Source organism: Dipodomys merriami, unplaced genomic scaffold (genome assembly GCF_024711535.1).
Source record: "Dipodomys merriami isolate MVZ:Mamm:240054 unplaced genomic scaffold, mDipMer1.0.p SCAF_25, whole genome shotgun sequence".
Taxonomy (NCBI): Eukaryota; Metazoa; Chordata; class Mammalia; order Rodentia; family Heteromyidae; genus Dipodomys; species Dipodomys merriami.
The window spans coordinates 6108990-6127693 of record NW_027203937.1 but is presented as its reverse complement, the minus strand read 5'-3'; the positions used below and the strand labels follow the sequence as shown (position 1 = coordinate 6127693).

Genomic DNA, 18704 nt, shown 5'->3' with positions numbered 1-18704 from the left:
GCATGTATTCACAAAATCAGTGTGTTTAACTAAGTAAAGCAAAATCAGACATCTTGTTCTCCCTAAGCAAAGTCGTTTTCCTCAAAAAAAATTGAGAAAATTTTAAGAAAACTTTCCAGAATAAATCAGTAAGTTTAAAGAGATTATTGTTAATATACATTCAAATAAGCTAACTACTATAGAAGACACATGGCATATAAGAGTAATATTAGGGTAAATTTGAGTGCTAAGAAAATTCTGACAAGAAGGGCAGAGAGAGGAAGAGAAAAGGAAGAGAGGAAAAAAGGGAGGGAGAAAAAAAAGAAAAGAGACAGTGAAGGGTGTAATGAACTGAAAAGAATTAATTAAAAAATATGTGGGTCCAAAGCACTTAGTATTCTTCAAGTTACAGTTCACCAAAAAAGAACATAAAGCTCTAATAAGTGTTCCATTAAGTGATATATATATATATATATATATATATATATATATATACTACATATATCAAATTTTAAAGGAATACAAAAAGCTGTCATTAAGAAAAGAAATAAAAGCAGTTGGCTTTTCCGACAATACTAATCTGTCTTCTAATGTCTAGCTTTACTAGTTCACACAGACAATTCATGGCATAAGGACTAAAACAGATTCTTTTTGACTTAAATTAGAGCTCTTATAGCTTTAATGAGGAAAATTACATAAAAGATTGAACATTTATTATGACACAAACATCTTCCTCTGGCAGGGTAGAGGATATGTAGACACACAGCTCTTCTCGAATCATCCTGGATTAAATCTACAGAACAGGGCTGATAAACCTGTATTACAATCACAAGAAGAAATCATTTAAATCAACAATTGGACTTTGGATATACTAGAATGTCTGACTTGGGACTTTCTCTAATTAATGTCTTCTATACACTTGTTTTCTAGTTCCTTTCCTTTCATATCCTTCCCCTTTCTTCCTTTCTTTCAAATTTACCTAAGAAGACTAGATGTAGCCACCTGATCTGTTTAGGATATACAAAGAACATTCTGCTTGTTGTTTTAACCAAAACTTAAGTTCATGGGGTGCCAGTGACTCTTACCTATAATCCTACTCTAGAGGATGAAATCTGAGGATCTCAGTTTGAAGCCAGCGCAGGCAGAAAAAGCAATGAGACTCTTATTTTCAATAAACTATCAAAAACGCTGAAAGCACAGCTGTGGCTCAAGTGGCAAAGCGCTACCCTTGAGCAAAAAAACAAACTCTGAGATAGTGCCTAGGCCCTGAGTTTAAGCCCTAGGACCAGCACCAAAAGAACAAAGAAAAACAAACCAAAAACCCCTTAAATCTGCAGTACCTCAAGCTGTTTTTCTGAACAAAATGAAAGCAGTTCTACATTTTTATTTTATTTCATTTTATTTTTTTAGTCATGGTATTTGAACTCTGGACCTGGGTGCTGTCCTTCAGCTCTTCAGCTCAAAGCTAGCGCTCCACCACTTGAGCCACAGAGCCACTTCCTGTTTTCTGATGCTTTATTGGAGATAAGAATTTCACAGACATCCTGCCTGGGCTGGCTTTGAACTGCAATCCTCAAGATCTCAGCCTCCTGAGTAGCTAGGAATACAGGCATGAGCCATCAGCACCCAGCAAGTAGTTCTACATTGAAAAAAAAAAGATTTTTAATTGAAAAAGGTGACATAGAGGGACTGCAGTGATATAAGTCAGTTGCAGGTATGTAAGTACATTTCTTTTTTTAATATACATATGTATTTTTCACACATTAAAAAATCCTTTATTTACAATAGAAAATTTACACAGATAATACTGGTTCTAGTCTGTGCACTTCCATGGTCTCTTTATCAAATGAAGTGGTAGCAGGTGGGGAAGCAAAAACCAAGAGCCAAAACATCATCCAGGGCAAGGGACGACCTGAATCAGTCTTCATCAAGACTGCATCTCCCCACACTGTGAGATTACCACAGGCAACTTGTTGAGGCTTGTGGGAACATTCTCAATCTTTCTCATCACTAGAAGTCCATCAATGATTTTGCCAAACACCACATGCTTCCCATCCAGCCAATCACACTTAGAGCAGGTGATAAAGAACTGACAGCCATCTGTACTGGGACCACCGCTTGCCAGAGAAAGTGGGCATGGAGCGGAGTGTTTAAGTTTAAAATTTTTTCATTTGCAAATGCCCCTGGTAAATACTGGCAATCTTCACCCTGAATCATGAAATCCTTTATAACCCTGTGGAAAGTGCTCCCTCGGTATCCTATTGGAACCCCATCTTTTCTGAATTCTCCAGTGCAGAACTGCCTAAAGTTCTCAGCTGTCTTAGGCACAACATCTGCAAATAGCTCAATCTTACAATCCAACCTCCTGACCACCAATGCTAACATCAAAGAACACAATGGGGTTGATGGGGCTTGAATTTGCCACCACCATGGCTCCAACCCGTAATATATATTTTTTTATTGTAAAGATACTGTACAGAGGGATTACAGTTACATGAGTAAGGCAATGAGTACATTTCCTATGGAGCATTGTTAATCCCTCCTTTGTTTTCCCCTACCACCCCTTTGCTCCCCAACTCCTCCCTGCACACTACATTTCTTTTTTAGTAGTGTCACCTCTTCCCTTGGTTTTACACTTTTTAAGGAGGTAAGAGCTGAGTGTGGAGGTGAAGACTTAGCACTCCTGGTCTTGAGTTCTAGGTCAACCTAGGCTACAGAGTGACATCTCAAAAAGGGGATGTGGGTGTGCTATTAGCATAGATTAAGAACATATTGCTTTGCTTAAGTATATACTAATATACTAGAATTGTACAGTGCTGATGTACAATTTTGCCTTTTATATTCCAGTGGTAGGTTATTTAGGCCAAACTGCTTTTCAACTTCACTAAATAGGACACATACTTCCTAGTTAGCACAATAAAGTGAAACTCTTAAGAATGAGAGTACTTAAAGAATATTAGACAATATAAAGTTAAAAAAATAAAAACAAAACAGATTTAAGATCCACTACTAAGAATGACAACCAATGTTTTGCCCAAACACAGTGGAAAATAATATGAGCACCTGTAAACATCTAAGTTTAAAAGTATGTTACTTTGTGTGTGTGCACACATGCATGCATGCACACATGAATGGGTCCTAGGGTTTGAACTCAGGGCCTGGGTACTGTCCTTGAGTTTTTGAGTCACAGCTCTACTTCCATTTCTATTTATTTTTGTATTCTGAGATTAGAGTCTCATGAACTTTCCTGCCCTGACTGGCTTCAAACCAAGATACACAGCTTCCTGAGTGACTAGGATTATAGGCTGAGCCACCAGTACCAGACTTAAGAATGTCACTTTTTAACCAATTTTGTAAACTAATAAACACTAAATAACAGAGGAGTACCACATTAGATACTGAATAAAACACTAAAAAGTTGAACATTAAAGGAAATTTTCTGTCTTAAATCTCTGTTTTAAATAAGGAATATTAGTTATCTTACTACATGACTAATCTGTCCAATTTATTTCTAAGTTTGATGCTCAAATACAAATTAATTAATGAACTACTTTAAAAATAATTAATGGATATGTAAGAAATACTTAGGCAGTATAAATAGTAATTGGAAAAAAAATGTTAAATGGTACTTTACCAACAAACATTTCATGAGTAGGTGTCCTAGTAGTAAAAGTGGATACATCTGAAGAAATGGGAAGGTGAACATCACCACTACTTTTTGTGAGGAAAGGATTTAAGCTTGGAATGGCATCATCAACAGCATCTATAGTAGCAGAGAAAGGATCTGTGCAGTCCGAGTGAATTACAGCAGAATGAAGAAAGAAGTAAATAAATTAGTATGGTAATTAGTCAAAAGATGTAAAGTGAAAAGTAGTAGCTATATTATTGTTTATTATAAGTGCAAATACATCTAATACATTTAATCGTTGGGGTGGGGGAACCATTGGGTTCATTAACAACAGTAGCATGTTAAGGAGAGATTTTTCTCTCCAACATTAGAAAGCTAACAGTTAGTTTAAAAAGAGAAAAATAACCAAGATGTTTTTATAAAAGATCACTCACCTTATGCCCATCCTCCCTGACCTAGATGGGAGTGTAATGTCTGATGACACAGCTGTGTTTACTCAAATAAAGGGTGGAGGGGGGGAAATACACTTGACAAATGTTCACTACAAGTAAACTGGCAAAAAAGAGGGGTAATCTCAAATTAGAAGAGACTGTGTGTAGCTACCCCCTACTTACGTTCAAAGGCAGTAAATACAAAATAAAGATGAAGGAAAGATTTAAGGATAGGCAAAGGGAACTTAAGACATTTAAGAAGAGAGATGAAAGACTATTCTTTAGTAGACTGAAATGACCGAAAGGTTAAGATTAAGTCTCTAAGTGATTCTTCTGAAGAATAACAAAAATTAATTCCCTATTATAAAATTACCATATGCTTTTCATCAATGCCTACATCTAAAGTTACCTTAGAACCAGATACACACTGAACCCACATGTCATTCAAGATAAAGTAATACTAAAAGCCATTTCTTGAGATTCAGAGTTAGCAGAATACAGGAAGAAATAAAAATAAGAGTAGCAAAAACATAGCATCATATTTTCTTTTCTTTGTAACACAATCAAAAGAAGATAGCCAGCCATTGTGGCACAAACCGGTAATTCCAGCACTCAGAAGGTAGAGGCAGCAAGGGAAGTCTGAGGTCTGCTTAGTTCACATAGTTGACGTAGTTTTTAATTTTTGTGTTTTTTGTTTTTCTGCTTGTTCTTGGGTTTTAACTCTGGGCCTGGGCACTGTCCCTGAGCTTCTTTTGCTCAAGGCAAGTGTCCCTGAGCTTCTTTTGCTCAAGGCAAGTGGTCTACCACTTGAGCCATAGCGCCACTTCCAATTTTTTTTTAGTACTTTATTAGAGATGAGTCTTATGGACTTTCCTGACTGGGCTGGTTTAGAACCTTGATCTTTACATCTCAGCCTCTTGAATAGCTAGGATTATAGGTGTGATCCACTGGCACCCAGGTATAGTGAGTTTTTGAGATTTTTGTCTCAAAAAACAAAAAAATCTCCCCCCCCCAAAAAAACCAAACCCCAAAAAGAAAAGTTCAAGGAGATACCTTTATACTTCCAATCAGCAGTCTCTTACCTAGTTCTATCTTTAATGAAGTATACTACAGTACCATTAGTTTTAGGTACACTGTTGTACTTTTAAGACTGTATAATTGAACAATAAGAGTAGCAATGACCTAAGGACTAGCTCATTTGCTATGTAATAGGCAAGGTTCACATAAAGTTGATAAACTCAAAGCAAGAACTCTCTAATCCCAAACACTGTTTGAAAATGGGAAGTATAAAGAAAATAAGTATAAGTATAGCTTTAAGTATAGCTTTGCTGTTGTTGTTTTCCTGGGACTAGAGATGTAACTAGCCTCAAATTCAATGGGCTTGCTTGATTGTGGCTAGAGCTCTACCACTTGATCTATACCTCTAGCCTATCATTTCGCTAGTTAAATGAAGATGGAGTTTTAGGGACTTCCTTCCCCAGGCTGGCTTTGAACCCTGATGCTCCAGGTATTAGCTACCTAGATAACATTACAGAAATGAACCACAGGTGGCTGGTTTCACAATAATACTTTTAGTAAAACTCTAACTTTCGTATCATGAGTATTTTTCTAGGAATTATTAAGCATTCCTATGGAACATCACACTTGAAAATCAAGTCCTATAAAATGATCGTAATATCCTGATTATAACACTCAAACCCAAAAAACTTTTTCCTCTTATGCATTCTTACCAAATGGAATGAGAAAAAAAAAAAAAAAAAACAGAATCAGAAAACAGTGACTCAGAAACAAACTATAGAAGGGCTGGGAAGATGGCTCAGTGGTAGAGGGCTTGCCTTGCATGCATGAGGCCCTGGGTTCGATTCCTCAGCACCACATAAGCAAAAAGAAAAAAGCCGGAAGTGGCACTGGGACTCAAGTGGTAGAGCGCTAGCCTTGAGCTGAAGAGCTGAGGGACAGCGCCAAGGCCCCACAACCGGACCCAGATTTAAAAAAAAAAGAAAAGAAAAGAAAAAGAAATAAACTATAGAAAACAGAGCTGGGAATGTAGCTTAGTGGTAGAGTGCTTGCCTCCCATGTATGAAGCCCTGGGTTTGATTCCTCAGTACCACGTATACAGAAAAGGCTAGAACTGTGGTGATGTGGCTCAAGTAGTAGAGTGCTAGCCTTGAGCAAAAGAAGCTCAGAGACAATACCCAGGCCCAGAGTCAAGCCCCAGGATTGGCAAAAAAAAAAAAAAAAATTGGAATTTTTTGAACTGGAAAAAGATATCATGTTATCTACTCCAACTCCATGTGTATGAAAGAAACTGCATTAAGGTTAGAGTCTAGTCATCTATGTCAAAAAAAACAAAAACAAACAAAACAAGAAATAAAAGGGGGGAAAAAGCCATGAGAGAAAGAGTAAGAAAAAAAGACATTTTTTAGCAGATCTCTTGGCTCTGGGAAAAAGACATTCAAGAATGATTGCTACGCATCTGCTGTACTATTGACTGACACTTTTATCCAAGTGACAACTAATTTCAATCACATCCCATTAAATGACACAGCCTTGTGAAGAATACACAAACTCATGTGGAAAATGTACTTTCTTTATATCAATAAGATAATAAAGAAAAACAACTTCTAAACCATGATAAATCACAAGACAGCTGATTAATACGTTAATCTATTAACAGATATTATATCATAATAACAAACTCATCAAAATAAGGCAATGTTCTAAACATTCCACTAGAATTTACTAGACTGATAATTTTCTTAAACTTGTAAAAAAAATTTGTCCGTGATTTTTATTGTTAATGTAAGATTTTATTTCATTCTGCATATTTAATTTTCTCATTCTAGAGTTATAAAAAAAGGTCCAAAAATAATTACGAGTACTAAAATAACACCAGTCTTATAAGTCTTCAGATTTAAACAAATGAGATTATTTAAATACAGAAAACTAAATTTTTTCAGGTTGTATTTCATCCCAGCTAAGGGTAAAGCAAATTTAAATTTCAAATGGTCTTACACTTAAATTTTGAAATCTTGCTTCAAATAATATTGGGTCTGGACTAATAATAATATTTATTTTTCAGATAGGTGTAACTAAGTTTTCAAGGTAATAAAAAACCTACGTCTTCTCACAAACCAATTTTTATTTAACATCAAGGGCTCAGACTCCAGACAATTTCCTAAAGAAACCAGAGGTTCAAAAATAATGAAATGAAAGGAACAGAAGAGCTTATGTATTTTCTCTTGTCTCTCCTTTCCTTTCCCTCTTCTCTTTCTCTTACTCTTCCACATTTTTTAGAATCTTAAATACCTTTTATGTAAACACACGAAACTTTTCTCTTTCACTAGGAATACCAGTCATCTCTTTGATGTTAATTTAAGAACCAAATTAAATACTAGGTCTCTTATTAGCATCCATATCTAGCTAACAAAAGGAAAAGAAATAAGAGACTAAAACAAGATGTCAGAGACCCATGCCTATAATCATAGCTACTCAGGAGACTGAGATCTGAAGATCACAGTTCAAAGCCAATTGGGGAGGCAAGTCCATGAGCCTTTTATGTCCAATGAACCACCAAAACATGAAGTGGAGCTGTGGCTCAAGCACTAGCCTTTAGCAAAAAAAGTTCAGTGACAGTGCCCAGTCTTTGAGTTCAAGTCACAAAACCAGCACAAAAAAGTCCAAATATATGTAAAAAAAAAAATTTACATTTAAAGTGTCTAGAGGTAAAGTTATTTTCAAAAGCTATATAGGCTGAAGAAACAGTTCAGCTGTACAGCAATTGACTTAGCATGTGGAAGGCTCTGGACTTGAATCCTAGCATTGAAAAATAAACACAAAAAAATAGTTTTAACAAAACTAATTTACTGCCATGATGAAAATCTTTCCTATCTTATACTTAAGTCTGAACTTTAAAAATAAAATGCATATAAATAGTGACTGGATAATGAAGTATTAAAAATTGAGCTCAGTGTTGCCTAGTAAGTACATGGGCCTGAGTATAAATCCAATCCAATTACGCCCCCCCCTCAAAAAAATACATTCACTGTAAGTCTTAAAATAATGTTCAGCTTTCTAATCACTCAGACATAACCCTGAAATTATCACCAACTCAGAAGCCAAACATCTCTCTATATGAAAAGGTTTTAATTTTGCTGCAATTGAAGGGCCCTTTACTAACTTAAAAAAAAATAGCTCAATTTCTATGACCCCTGTTCTTACTGCACGTGACTGCACTTGATTTGTACTTTTAATGGTCTCACTACTTATATATAGCAAAGCTAGATGTTAGAATGAGTGGGAATTTTATGAAAATAGCAAAATAATCCAACAGAAAAATAAGACATAAATATATTATAACATTGTATCTACATGCATACTGTTAGGGAATAATCTGTCCTAAGAACATGGAACATAAGTAATACAGATTGAAATTACTTTAAAATTATTTTCCAACAGTAATGGTTCTATTTGCTTTCATAGCAGTTCAACCACTTCAAGCAGATTAGCTTCTCATTATTAAAAGAATTAACTAAACATGATAAGCCCAATTAAGAATTCTGTAGTTCTATTTCTTTTATTATTTTTTTTTTGGGGGGGGGCCAGTCATGGGGCCTGAACTCTGGGCCTGGGTGCTGTACCTCAGCTCTTCAGCTCAAGGCTAGCACTCTACCAACTTGAGCACCACTTCTGGTTTTTTCTGTGGGTGCTAAGAAATCGAACTGAAGACCTCATGCATGCAAGGCAAGCACTCTACCACTGAGCCACCTTCCCAGCCCTGTAGTTCTATATCTTTGAAATGTTATATATACTATAGAGAATGTATACTAAAGAAAGTAAATTTTAAAAAAGAAAGTAAATGTTATATGAACTTTCTATCTCAAAAGTGCTCAGTCACTGGGGATACAGCTTTGAGCAGATCATTTAAGAACACTTGAACCTGGTATACTCATTTGTAAACCTGACAAACTATTGTAAAGCTCAGGTCTTTTTCTAACTAATAATCCTGATCAGTATCCCATTTCAGAAATGTGAATGTATTTATCCAACACTTCTCTGAACTTCATTGAGATTATATATTACTTCCCTAATAATTAAAAAAATCCTTAGTTCTAAAGCAAAAAAAGAGAAAAGGAAAAAATAGAATGCTTTGACTTCACAGAGCTTATATTCCAATAGGCATTAAAGAAATGGATATTTAAAAAAAAAAAATCTAGCTGGGTGTCAGTGGCTCATACTTGTAATCCTAGCTACTGAGAAGGCTGAGATCTAAATATCAAGGTTTGAAGCCAGCCCACGCAGTAAAGTCCATGAGACTCTTATTTCCAAACAACTACTAAAAAAGCTAGAAGCAGGAGAGCTAGCCTTGAGCAAAAGAAGTTCATGGACAGCACCTACACCCTGAGTTCAAGCCCCAGGACCAGCACACACAAAAAGTCCAAAATTCATACTTAATTCACACCATTAAATTAAAAAAAGTACTAGTTTGTATGTTTTAAAACTAGAATAATTTAGCCGGGCACTGGTGGCTCATGCCTGTAATCCTAGCTACTCAGGAGGCTGAGATCTGAGGATCGCGGTTCAAAGCCAGCCCGGGCAGGAAAGACCGTGAGACTCCTATCTCTAGTAAACCACCAGAAAACCGGAAGTGGCGCTATAGCTCAAGTGGTAGAGTGCTCGCCTTGCGCTGAAGAGCTGAGGGACAGCGCCCAGGCCCAGAGTTCAAGCCCCACGACCGACAAAAAAAAAAAAAAAAAAAAAAAAAAAAAAAAAAAAGATAAAACTAGAATAATTTATCTTTCCTTTTAGAGATAGGACTACCAATTCAGATATTACATCTGAGCCAAATATTAAGGTATCTTGCCATTCTCTATTTAGTATTCTTTCTCAAATTTTATTTTCCCTTCCAAGTGATGTTTTAGCAACTGTTATATAAAATACCTATTTTTTTTAATCTAAAAAAAGCTAAAGTAAATGATTTAAAAACTATATGTACACACTATAAAAACTGACCTGGACCAGCATTTTGCTTCAAAGACCATGGTCCTAGGTCACAATCCTTACGTGATCACCTTATAATCAAGGTTGCCACACCATACTTCACTGCCTGATACAATACTGAGTTTTTCTAGAACCTTATCCCATACTTACACAAATGGGAGCCTTTATCCCCTATAGGTAGAAATTTTCTATACCAAATACAATTACTATATATTTTTTAATAATGGAATTAAAATTCACATTACAAGAATGGTCCTTCCTTTTATATTTAATTTTACCTTCCTTAACCCTTATCTTATAATTTAAACACAAATTCTAAAACTGCATTTATAATAAATGAAAATGTGGAGACGTAATGGAAAGACGCTTATACAACATCTAAAACAGAATTTATTAATGCTTACCTCCCCATGTACTTGCTACCTGAGAAGCACTTGACATAGAATGTACAGATGGATGGAAAGTTGGCTGTTGCAAATCAAGCAGGTCATTTGGCAGCTTTGATGTGCTAAAAAAAATTTTGGAAATATGTTTAATGAATTTTGCTACATTACATACCTCTCACATAGCATAAAAAAATTAAGAAGACAAGTGAAAATAAAAATTTCAATAATTTCAATTTCAAAAGAAGGAACAGTTTCAGCAAGGTAACAGCTGCATATTAACAGCAAATTTCTGGAAAAATAATTCTAACACAGCATAGTCAACTTATATAGGATTCAAGTAACAAATTATTTTCTAGAAAGACTTAGTGACTTCCCAGGAAAATACTTATTTCTGTATACTAATTCCATAAAATATAAATTAGTAATTTGGCCATCATAACTTTCTCAAATATGCAAAATAAACTTTCACTTTATATTAAAACATTATACCAATTATATCATTTACTACCACCTCTACTGTAAGAATTTATGAATAACCCTTAAAAGATATGAAAAACTCGGGCTGGGAAGGTGACTCAGTGGTAGAGCACTTGCCTTGCACACATGAGGCCCTGGGTTCGATTCCTCAGCACCACAGAAACAAAAAGAAAAAAGCTGGAAAGTGGCACTGTGGCTCAAGTGGCAGAGTGCTAGTCTTGAGCTGAAGAGCTGAGAGACAGTGCCCAGACCCAGAGTTCAGGCCCCACGACCGGAGCCAAAAAAAAAAAAAAAAAATCTGCAAAACTTCTATTAAGACGTTTATTTAAAGGTTACCCAAAAATGCCAGGCATCAATGGTTCACGCTTGTAATCCTAGCTACTCAAGAGGCTGAGATCTGAGAATCGTAGTTCAAAGTCAGCACAGGCAAAAAACTCCCTGTGAGACCCTTATCTCCAATTAACCACTCAAAATCTGGAAGTGGCACTGTGGCTCAAGTGGTAGAGCACTAGCCTTGAGCACAAAGAGGTACAGGGACAACACCCAGGCCCTGAGTTTAAGCCCCTCAACCAACAGAAAAAATAAGAGTTATGCAAACTCTCTCTCCATACCTGTTAGAAGAACTAGGGGTAGAAAATATGTCGATGGCTGGTGCAGTCATTAACCCCCCTGTTGAGGTGGACACAGGAGAGGCTGCAGTTGTTAAAGAGGTATGAGGTTTCTTTGCAAGTTCTTTTAGGCGCTGTTCCTGTTAAGAAAGGGAAATATAAGGAATCTAGAAACTAGTTCTATGTGTAAGGCCTCTGAAAAAAAGCACTTTCTAATTTTTTTCAGTAGCTAAAAGGCATTCTATTACTCTTTTCACTAGCTACTATGTCAAGATGAAAATCCATACTGAGTTATCAGTGTATTTAGTAATTACATATGAAAAACTTAAGTCTGTGCAGAGGTTCCATTTATTTTATGATCACCTTACTTGATGTGAAGTAAATGCACTTACCTTTAAAGCTTTTAAACGAGCCTGTTCTTCTTCTAATGCTGCTTGCTTTTCCCTTTCATCCACTTTGGTCAGAGATAGGCCAGTGCTTGCCAAGGAGGAAACTGCATTGGAAAGTGTTGTGGCTCTAGGATAATAAGACAAAGGTAATTTGGCTTTGTGTCAATAACTTTATATCCAACTCACAAAGTGATCTGTCAACTCTGCCACCAATAGGCTTAACTGCAAACTTAACTTCTGATTCAAACTAGTGCATATGAAATATTCTCATCAATGATCTAGATGATTATAGCAATTATAACATTGTTGATTGACATACATATTCACTGCAGGCTCATAAGAGTGGCATGGGGAGGGGTTAAGTGAGGAGGTGGTGGGAGGGAAGGGATGGTAAGGGAACATCAGAGGAGGCGGCAGCAATGCTGGGTAAGAAATGTATTCATGGGCTGGGAAGGTGGCTCAGTGGTAGAGCGCTTGCCTTGCATGCATGAGGCCCTGGGTTCAATTCCTCAGTACCACATAAGCAAAAAGAAAAAAGATGGAAGTGGCGCTGTGGCTCAAGTGGTAGAGCGCTAGCCTTGAGCTGAAGAGCTGAGGGACAGCGCCCAGGCCCAGAGTTCAGGCACCAAGACCGGACTCCAAAAAAAAAAAAAAAAAAATGTACTCATTACCTTGCTCATGTAATTGTAACCCTCTGTACAGTATTTTCACAATAGAAAAATTTTAAAAAATAGAGAGACTGGATTGAACTTTTTTTTCCCAAATAACCTAAAGTTTTCCAGTCATAAGTCCACGACTCCTTACTGTAAAAGTTTCTCTTTGGTGAAAGTATATTTTTCTTTCAATATTATACATGCAAATACACCATCTCTTACTAGCCTCCTCCTTTTCACAATACCAGGTTTTTATCCATACCAGACCATAAACTTCAACATTAATTTCTAGAATGAATATAAACATGCTAAAGAATTGTAACAAGAACTATCCTGACCTTTATTAATTTTTCTTTATACCATAAACTAAACGTCATCAATTTCTACTGTTAGTACATAAACTGGCAAAATCTAAAAATACAATCTGGAAGATGAAGAGTTAATATGTGTTTGTGTCTGTTAATTTGTGTCTGTTGTGTGTGTTAGAAATTTAAGAAGCCCAACAGATTTTTATGATAAATATTTGAGGCAAACAGGTATACCCAATCTATGGAACAATAATTGTCCATTATTTTCTCAATCAACTGAGCCATAACATTTTGGTTATTATAGTACTAAGAAACTTAAGTTCCAGTATGAAATTAAAAATATGTACTAAAATTAGTCAAAGGTTTTCTTCTTTGGAAATTGTTAAATTTTTGTTTCTTTATGACAGGGTCTCACTATGTAACCCAGGTTGGCCTCAAATGTGAAATCCTCCTGCCTCGGCTTCCTAGAGTACTGGGACTGCAGGTATGTATCACAAATACCTACAGGGTTTAAATTTTTATTATTAAAGAAAAAAAAAGAAAAAAGATGGGGCTGGGAATGTGGCTCAGTAGTAGAGTGCTTGCCTTGCATGCATGAGGCCCTAGGTTCGAGTTCTCAGCACCACATAAGCAGAAAAAGCCAGAAGTGGTGCTGTAGCTCAAGCGGTAGACCACTAGCCTTGAGCTGAAGAGCTGAGGGATAGCACCCAGGCCCAGAGTTCAGTCTACACGACTGACGAAAAAAAATAAATGAAAGATCAACAGGAGATGATTTTGTGCTATTGCTAGATTAACTGCAACATTAGATCAATAGACTGTGATTAAAATAGAACATATCATGGGCTGGGAATGTGGTTTAGTGATAAAGTGCTTGCCTCATATGCATAAAGCCCTGGGTTCCATTCCTCAGTACCACATAAACAGAAAAAAATACAAGTGGCACTGTGGCTCAAGTGGTAGAGTACTAGCCTTGAGCAAAAGAAGGTCAGGACAGTGCCCAGGCCCTGAGTTCAAGCCCAAGAATGACAAAAAATAAAAAATAAATAAAAGAACATCAAAAGTCAACCTCACAAACTGTCACTAGAAAAAGACTGAAATTTGATGGTAGAAACTGAGTTCTAACATTATTATAACATATTTTATAGGGCTACTATGAAGGCTGTAATGCTCAAGTACCACATAAACCAATGTATTATCTCTTTATGGGAAAGTTGAACATTATAGACAAAATTCTGATTCATTACGATTATCACTCAGGAATTATTCTAATAATTTATATGTATTAACGCATTTCATCCATAAGACTAACACTATAATTAAACTCACCTTAAATCAAGGTAGAGAAAAGCTAATCAACTTGTCACTTGAGTTGGATTCTTAATGCTCCCTTAAAAAATTCATACTGTCATTACCCTACATATATGTACCTGCTTGCAGCTGTAGAATCTTTGATTTTCTTTCCTTCCAAGGAAGCTAAATGTTGTTCCAAAGCATCAAGAAGACTGCTGGGGGCCTGAAATTATACATAAATATTGAAAATTTCATGATAATTAGGCCACTGGCCAAAATTAGTCACGTATTATGTAAATTTTTTTTTGGTTATTTTTTTCAACTGAAGACTAGTTTAAAACTTATGGGCTACAGGTCAAATGTCCCTTTAATATAAAGAATTACTTGCGTTAAAAATTAAAACTTTCCAGTGTGAAGAACTTCTGTTCTTTTTAAAATGAAGTAAATACATCAGTGACATTTAGTTACCCCAAATATGCTTTTGTGTACATGTGTGTGTGCTCACAGTCTGAACCTTGTTGTCCTTTAGCTTTTGTGCACAAGGCAGTGAGCTATCATTTGAGCCAAAGCTCCACTTCAGGATTTTGGTGGTCAACTAGAGAAAAGAGTCTCATGGCTTTCATTCCAGCAAAGGTTTGACCTGCAATAGTGAGATCTCAGTTTCCTTAGTCAGGATTACAGGCACTGAGTCACTAGTATTCAGCTTCTTCTTTCCATGGTTCTGCAGCACTGAAGTGCTGCACGCTTGAGTGGCTCTACCACTTGAGCCATATCTCCAGTCCTTTTGCTTTTTTAAATTTGCTTTTAATTTTTTAAATTTGCTTTACAGACAGGGCGTCTGTTAAGTTTGTCCAGATTGCCTTTGAATGGATTTCTGACATTCATCTGCCCACCTCTCAAATATCCCTTAAGATGTGAGACATAGTCTTAGATTACAAAATCTAAAAACATAAAGCATAACACCTACTTTCCCTATTATGATTTTAACAACTTCATTCATATGCTCAATCTAAATCAAATCAACTTCTTTCATGTAGAACTACACATAAGTACTTCACTTACATATAACCCATAACTAGATCATTTGTATAGTTTTAAGAGTAGCTTTGATATCAGAGGGATAAACCAGAACACCTACAATTAATACAAAAGGAAAGCATTAACCAGAAAGTGCTATTAAAAAAAACCAAAACACAAGAAAAACAAAAAAACCTGGGCTAGGTGCTGGTGGCTCACGCTTATAATCCTAGCTTCCTAAGCAAACTAAGACCTGAGGTTCATGGCTCAAAGCCAGCCCAGGAAAGAAAGTCTGTGAGACTCTTTAATCTAATCTCTGTCAGATTCTAATCTCTAATCTTCCAAAAGGTTGGAAATGGAGTTATGGCTCAAGTGACACTGCATTAGCCATGAGCAAAAAAGCTCAGGTACAGTGCTCAGAGTTCAAGTCCCCCAAGTGACACACACAAAAATAAATAACATAGAAAGTTCAAAACAAGATAAAAGAGACTGCCTATTAGCCAGCCCAGGCAGGAAAGTTCGTGAGACTCTTACCTCTAATAAATTCCCCCCCCACCCCCCCCCCACCCCCGCACTAGAAAACCGGAAGTGGTGCTGTGGCTGGCTCAAGCGGTGGAGCACTTGCCTTGAGCAGAAAAGCACAAGGACAGCACCCAAGCCCAGAGTTCAAGCCCCACGACAAAAAAAAAAAAAGAGACTGCCTATTAATAAAAAAGCTGACACAAGTTTTATAAGAAAGTCTTTTCAAACAATGTTTTGAAGATGATGATAAAGTGCTATTTTAATTGAATACTGAATGCTATATATTTTATTGCCTCATTTAATCATCAAAATACCATATTAAGTAGCTATTGTGCTACCCTTATTTTACAGATGACCAAAGTGAAGCACATCACAGGGCCAGCTGACTGAAGCAAGGGCCCCAAACTTAGTACTACCCTGAAGCTTGTTCTCTTAACTCTACATTTTCAGGTTTATTCCTATTTATGAGTCCCATCTCAGTCAAATAGCCAAAGGGAAAGGTTTAAATAAATCCTGCCTAAAACAATTCTCTATAGCTAGTAAAGTGAAAATTTTATATACCATTCAGCTCCCAGACTTGTTCTTCTATTGTTTGTTAGCTTTTTGTTGTTTGTTGTTTGGTTATGACAATGGGAGAGGAGAAAGAAATGATACAGTAGTGAGTAGGGTCATGAAGTTGAATATTTGGAAGTGGGGATGTAGCTCAAGTGGTAGAGTGCTAGCCTTGAGCACCCAGACCAGTGTTCAAGCCCCACAACTGACAAGAACAAAAAACAAAAAAAGAAAAGTTGAATATTTTATGCAATCATAATGGCACAAAAAATTTTTGCAATATATGAAAATGTGAAAATCTGCCAAAACATTATATGGACCTTCACACTAGTGGTGACAGTTACTCAACTTCAGTATACAAAAGATGAATTGATATTTTAATGGTATACTTACCTGTGAAAGATCTGGTATATCACCTCTGTCAATTCCAACTTGCTGTAAGAAGAAATATTGAATAAAAATTTTTTTGTAAATAAAAACATGGAAAATAATATTGTAAAAAGTTTTTTAAAATCAGAAAATATTAGATCCCAAAAGGTATTATTAGATAGCTGTAATAAAATAACAGTTTAGAAACTAGAGTTGGAAATTCAATCTGTCTATGCAAAGCTATACTTTCATATCTTCTAAATACCTACATCAGCTACCTTGCCATAACCTGAACAATTCATTTCTTCATTTGACACATGACACAATCATTTGACACCTGAAAAAATGAATTTTTCAGGTGTCAAATGTTAATAATACTGGCAAGAATGAGAAAATGCTAACCATGAACAAGTTCCTTGGGGTATAAAAAGAAGAAACAACCCTGAGGACATCTTTGTTTTCTTTGTGAAATATGCTTTTCCATAAACATTACTTTTCTTTTAAAGCCATCTATGTTCATTTGTGTAGGCTAGTTTTTTGTTTGGGCCAGGCCTGGGTGCTGTTTCTGAGTCTCTGTTCTCAGGGCTAGCGTTCAACCACTTAAGCCACAGTGCCATGTCCAGCTACTTCTGAGTGGTTTATTGGAGATAAGAGCCTCACTTTTCTGCCTGGGCTGGCTTCGAACCTCGATCCTTGGATCTCAGCCTCCTAAGTAGCTAGCATGAGCCACTAGCACCCAGCTTGAATTTTTTTTTAAAAAAAGAAATGTCAAATGATAGCTAATCAGGATATCACTGCATCCAATAAAAAAAAAATCCCAATACACTTTTCATGATGTTCAAGCATTAACCAATTTCCAGCAAAAACCAAAAAGGTAATTAATGCCTTTAACACCCCAAACTATATTCTCAATGGTAGCTATTCTTCATTTTATAATCACCCTTCTATTTTTCTCAATCTCTCTGGTTCTCAGAATGATAACAATAGAAAATACAAAAATTTAACTCATCCTAAGATATTAATAGTTAATTAGTGCCTAAGATCTATTCCCTTTAAATATAGTCCAAGAAGCTATTCTTGCCTTTACTCCAAAAAGTAAGGTCTCCTAACACACTGCAAGCCCAAAGACAGTATCATGACAGAATTGTTTTAGATTGAGAAATTTACATTTCTTAGGTCAAATATCCTATTCAGTCAAACCAGTAGTTCAGAGATAAAGAGATAACATTTATGTTAGTAACTGTAACTACCAAATACAAAGAACATAGGAGGCCAAAGCGTAATGTCAATAGACATTTTTTTGACATAGAGTCTAGCTATGAAGACAAGGCTGGCCTTGCTGAAATCACAATCCCGCTTCAGCATCCTGAGTACTGGAATAATAAGTATGAGCTACTGCACCTGGCTTAATAAGTTAAAATTTATTCAAAAATTTTACTGGAATCAAAGCATAAATCGTACCTTATAGTTTTAGTATGTGACTGATCCTAAAGAAATGGAAAAGTAATCACTATTTTTTTCCTTAAAAAAAATCTTTAAATCCAAAACAAATTTTCAGTGGGCATCATAGAATACCTTATTAACAAGGATATTTTTTCCCCAATGTCTTATCATCCTGTTTACTCTTTTGAATCTGATACAGAACAAAATATCACTACAGAAATAAAGCCTCAAATCACTAACTTGCTAAAGAGTAATGACTTTGACAAAACTGATCAAAATATTCTAGGGACACATTTCTTACAGTGAGGGATACAGTGTAAAAAAAATAAACAGAAAACCTTAAAAAAAAAAAAAAAAAGGAGCTCTTTGTTAAGGAGATAATTACTGCAATCATTACCACACTGCCTTCTATGACAATTTCGGAAAATTATTTTTAAGGTCATTTTACAAAATTACATTATCTTATAACCCATCTTTCTTCTTTTTCAACTTTCTCTCCCTTCTCTATTTCTGTCTCTATCTCTCCCCTTTTCTTCTCTTTCTCTCCTCTCTCTCTTTGTGCTAGTCCTCTGGTTTAAACTCAAGGTGCTGTCCCTGAACTTTTTTGCCCAAGGCTAGTGTCTACCACTTAAGTTACAACTCCACTTCGAGC

At 36.0% G+C, this 18704-nt stretch overlaps 1 protein-coding gene and 1 pseudogene across 17 annotated transcripts in view; both read right to left on the bottom strand.

Annotated features, from left to right (window-relative positions):
• Nucleotides 1-18704, bottom strand: part of Picalm (phosphatidylinositol binding clathrin assembly protein) — a 104149-nt gene that overhangs the window by 31930 nt on the left and 53515 nt on the right. For 8 of the 17 annotated variants that reach the window (XM_070034836.1, XM_070034829.1, XM_070034832.1 and 5 more), the window contains exons 8-13: nt 16634-16675; nt 14287-14372; nt 11902-12025; nt 11513-11649; nt 10443-10546; nt 3614-3763 (exon numbers count right to left, since the gene is read on the bottom strand). In XM_070034836.1, the coding sequence (XP_069890937.1) occupies nt 3614-3763; nt 10443-10546; nt 11513-11649; nt 11902-12025; nt 14287-14372; nt 16634-16675 (643 nt within the window). The remainder of the gene's footprint in view (nt 1-3613; nt 3764-10442; nt 10547-11512; nt 11650-11901; nt 12026-14286; nt 14373-16633; nt 16676-18704) is intronic. The other 9 variants (XM_070034846.1, XM_070034845.1, XM_070034840.1 and 6 more) reach the window with 2 other exon arrangements.
• LOC138836335 (peptidyl-prolyl cis-trans isomerase H pseudogene) lies at nt 1769-2509 on the bottom strand (annotated as a pseudogene).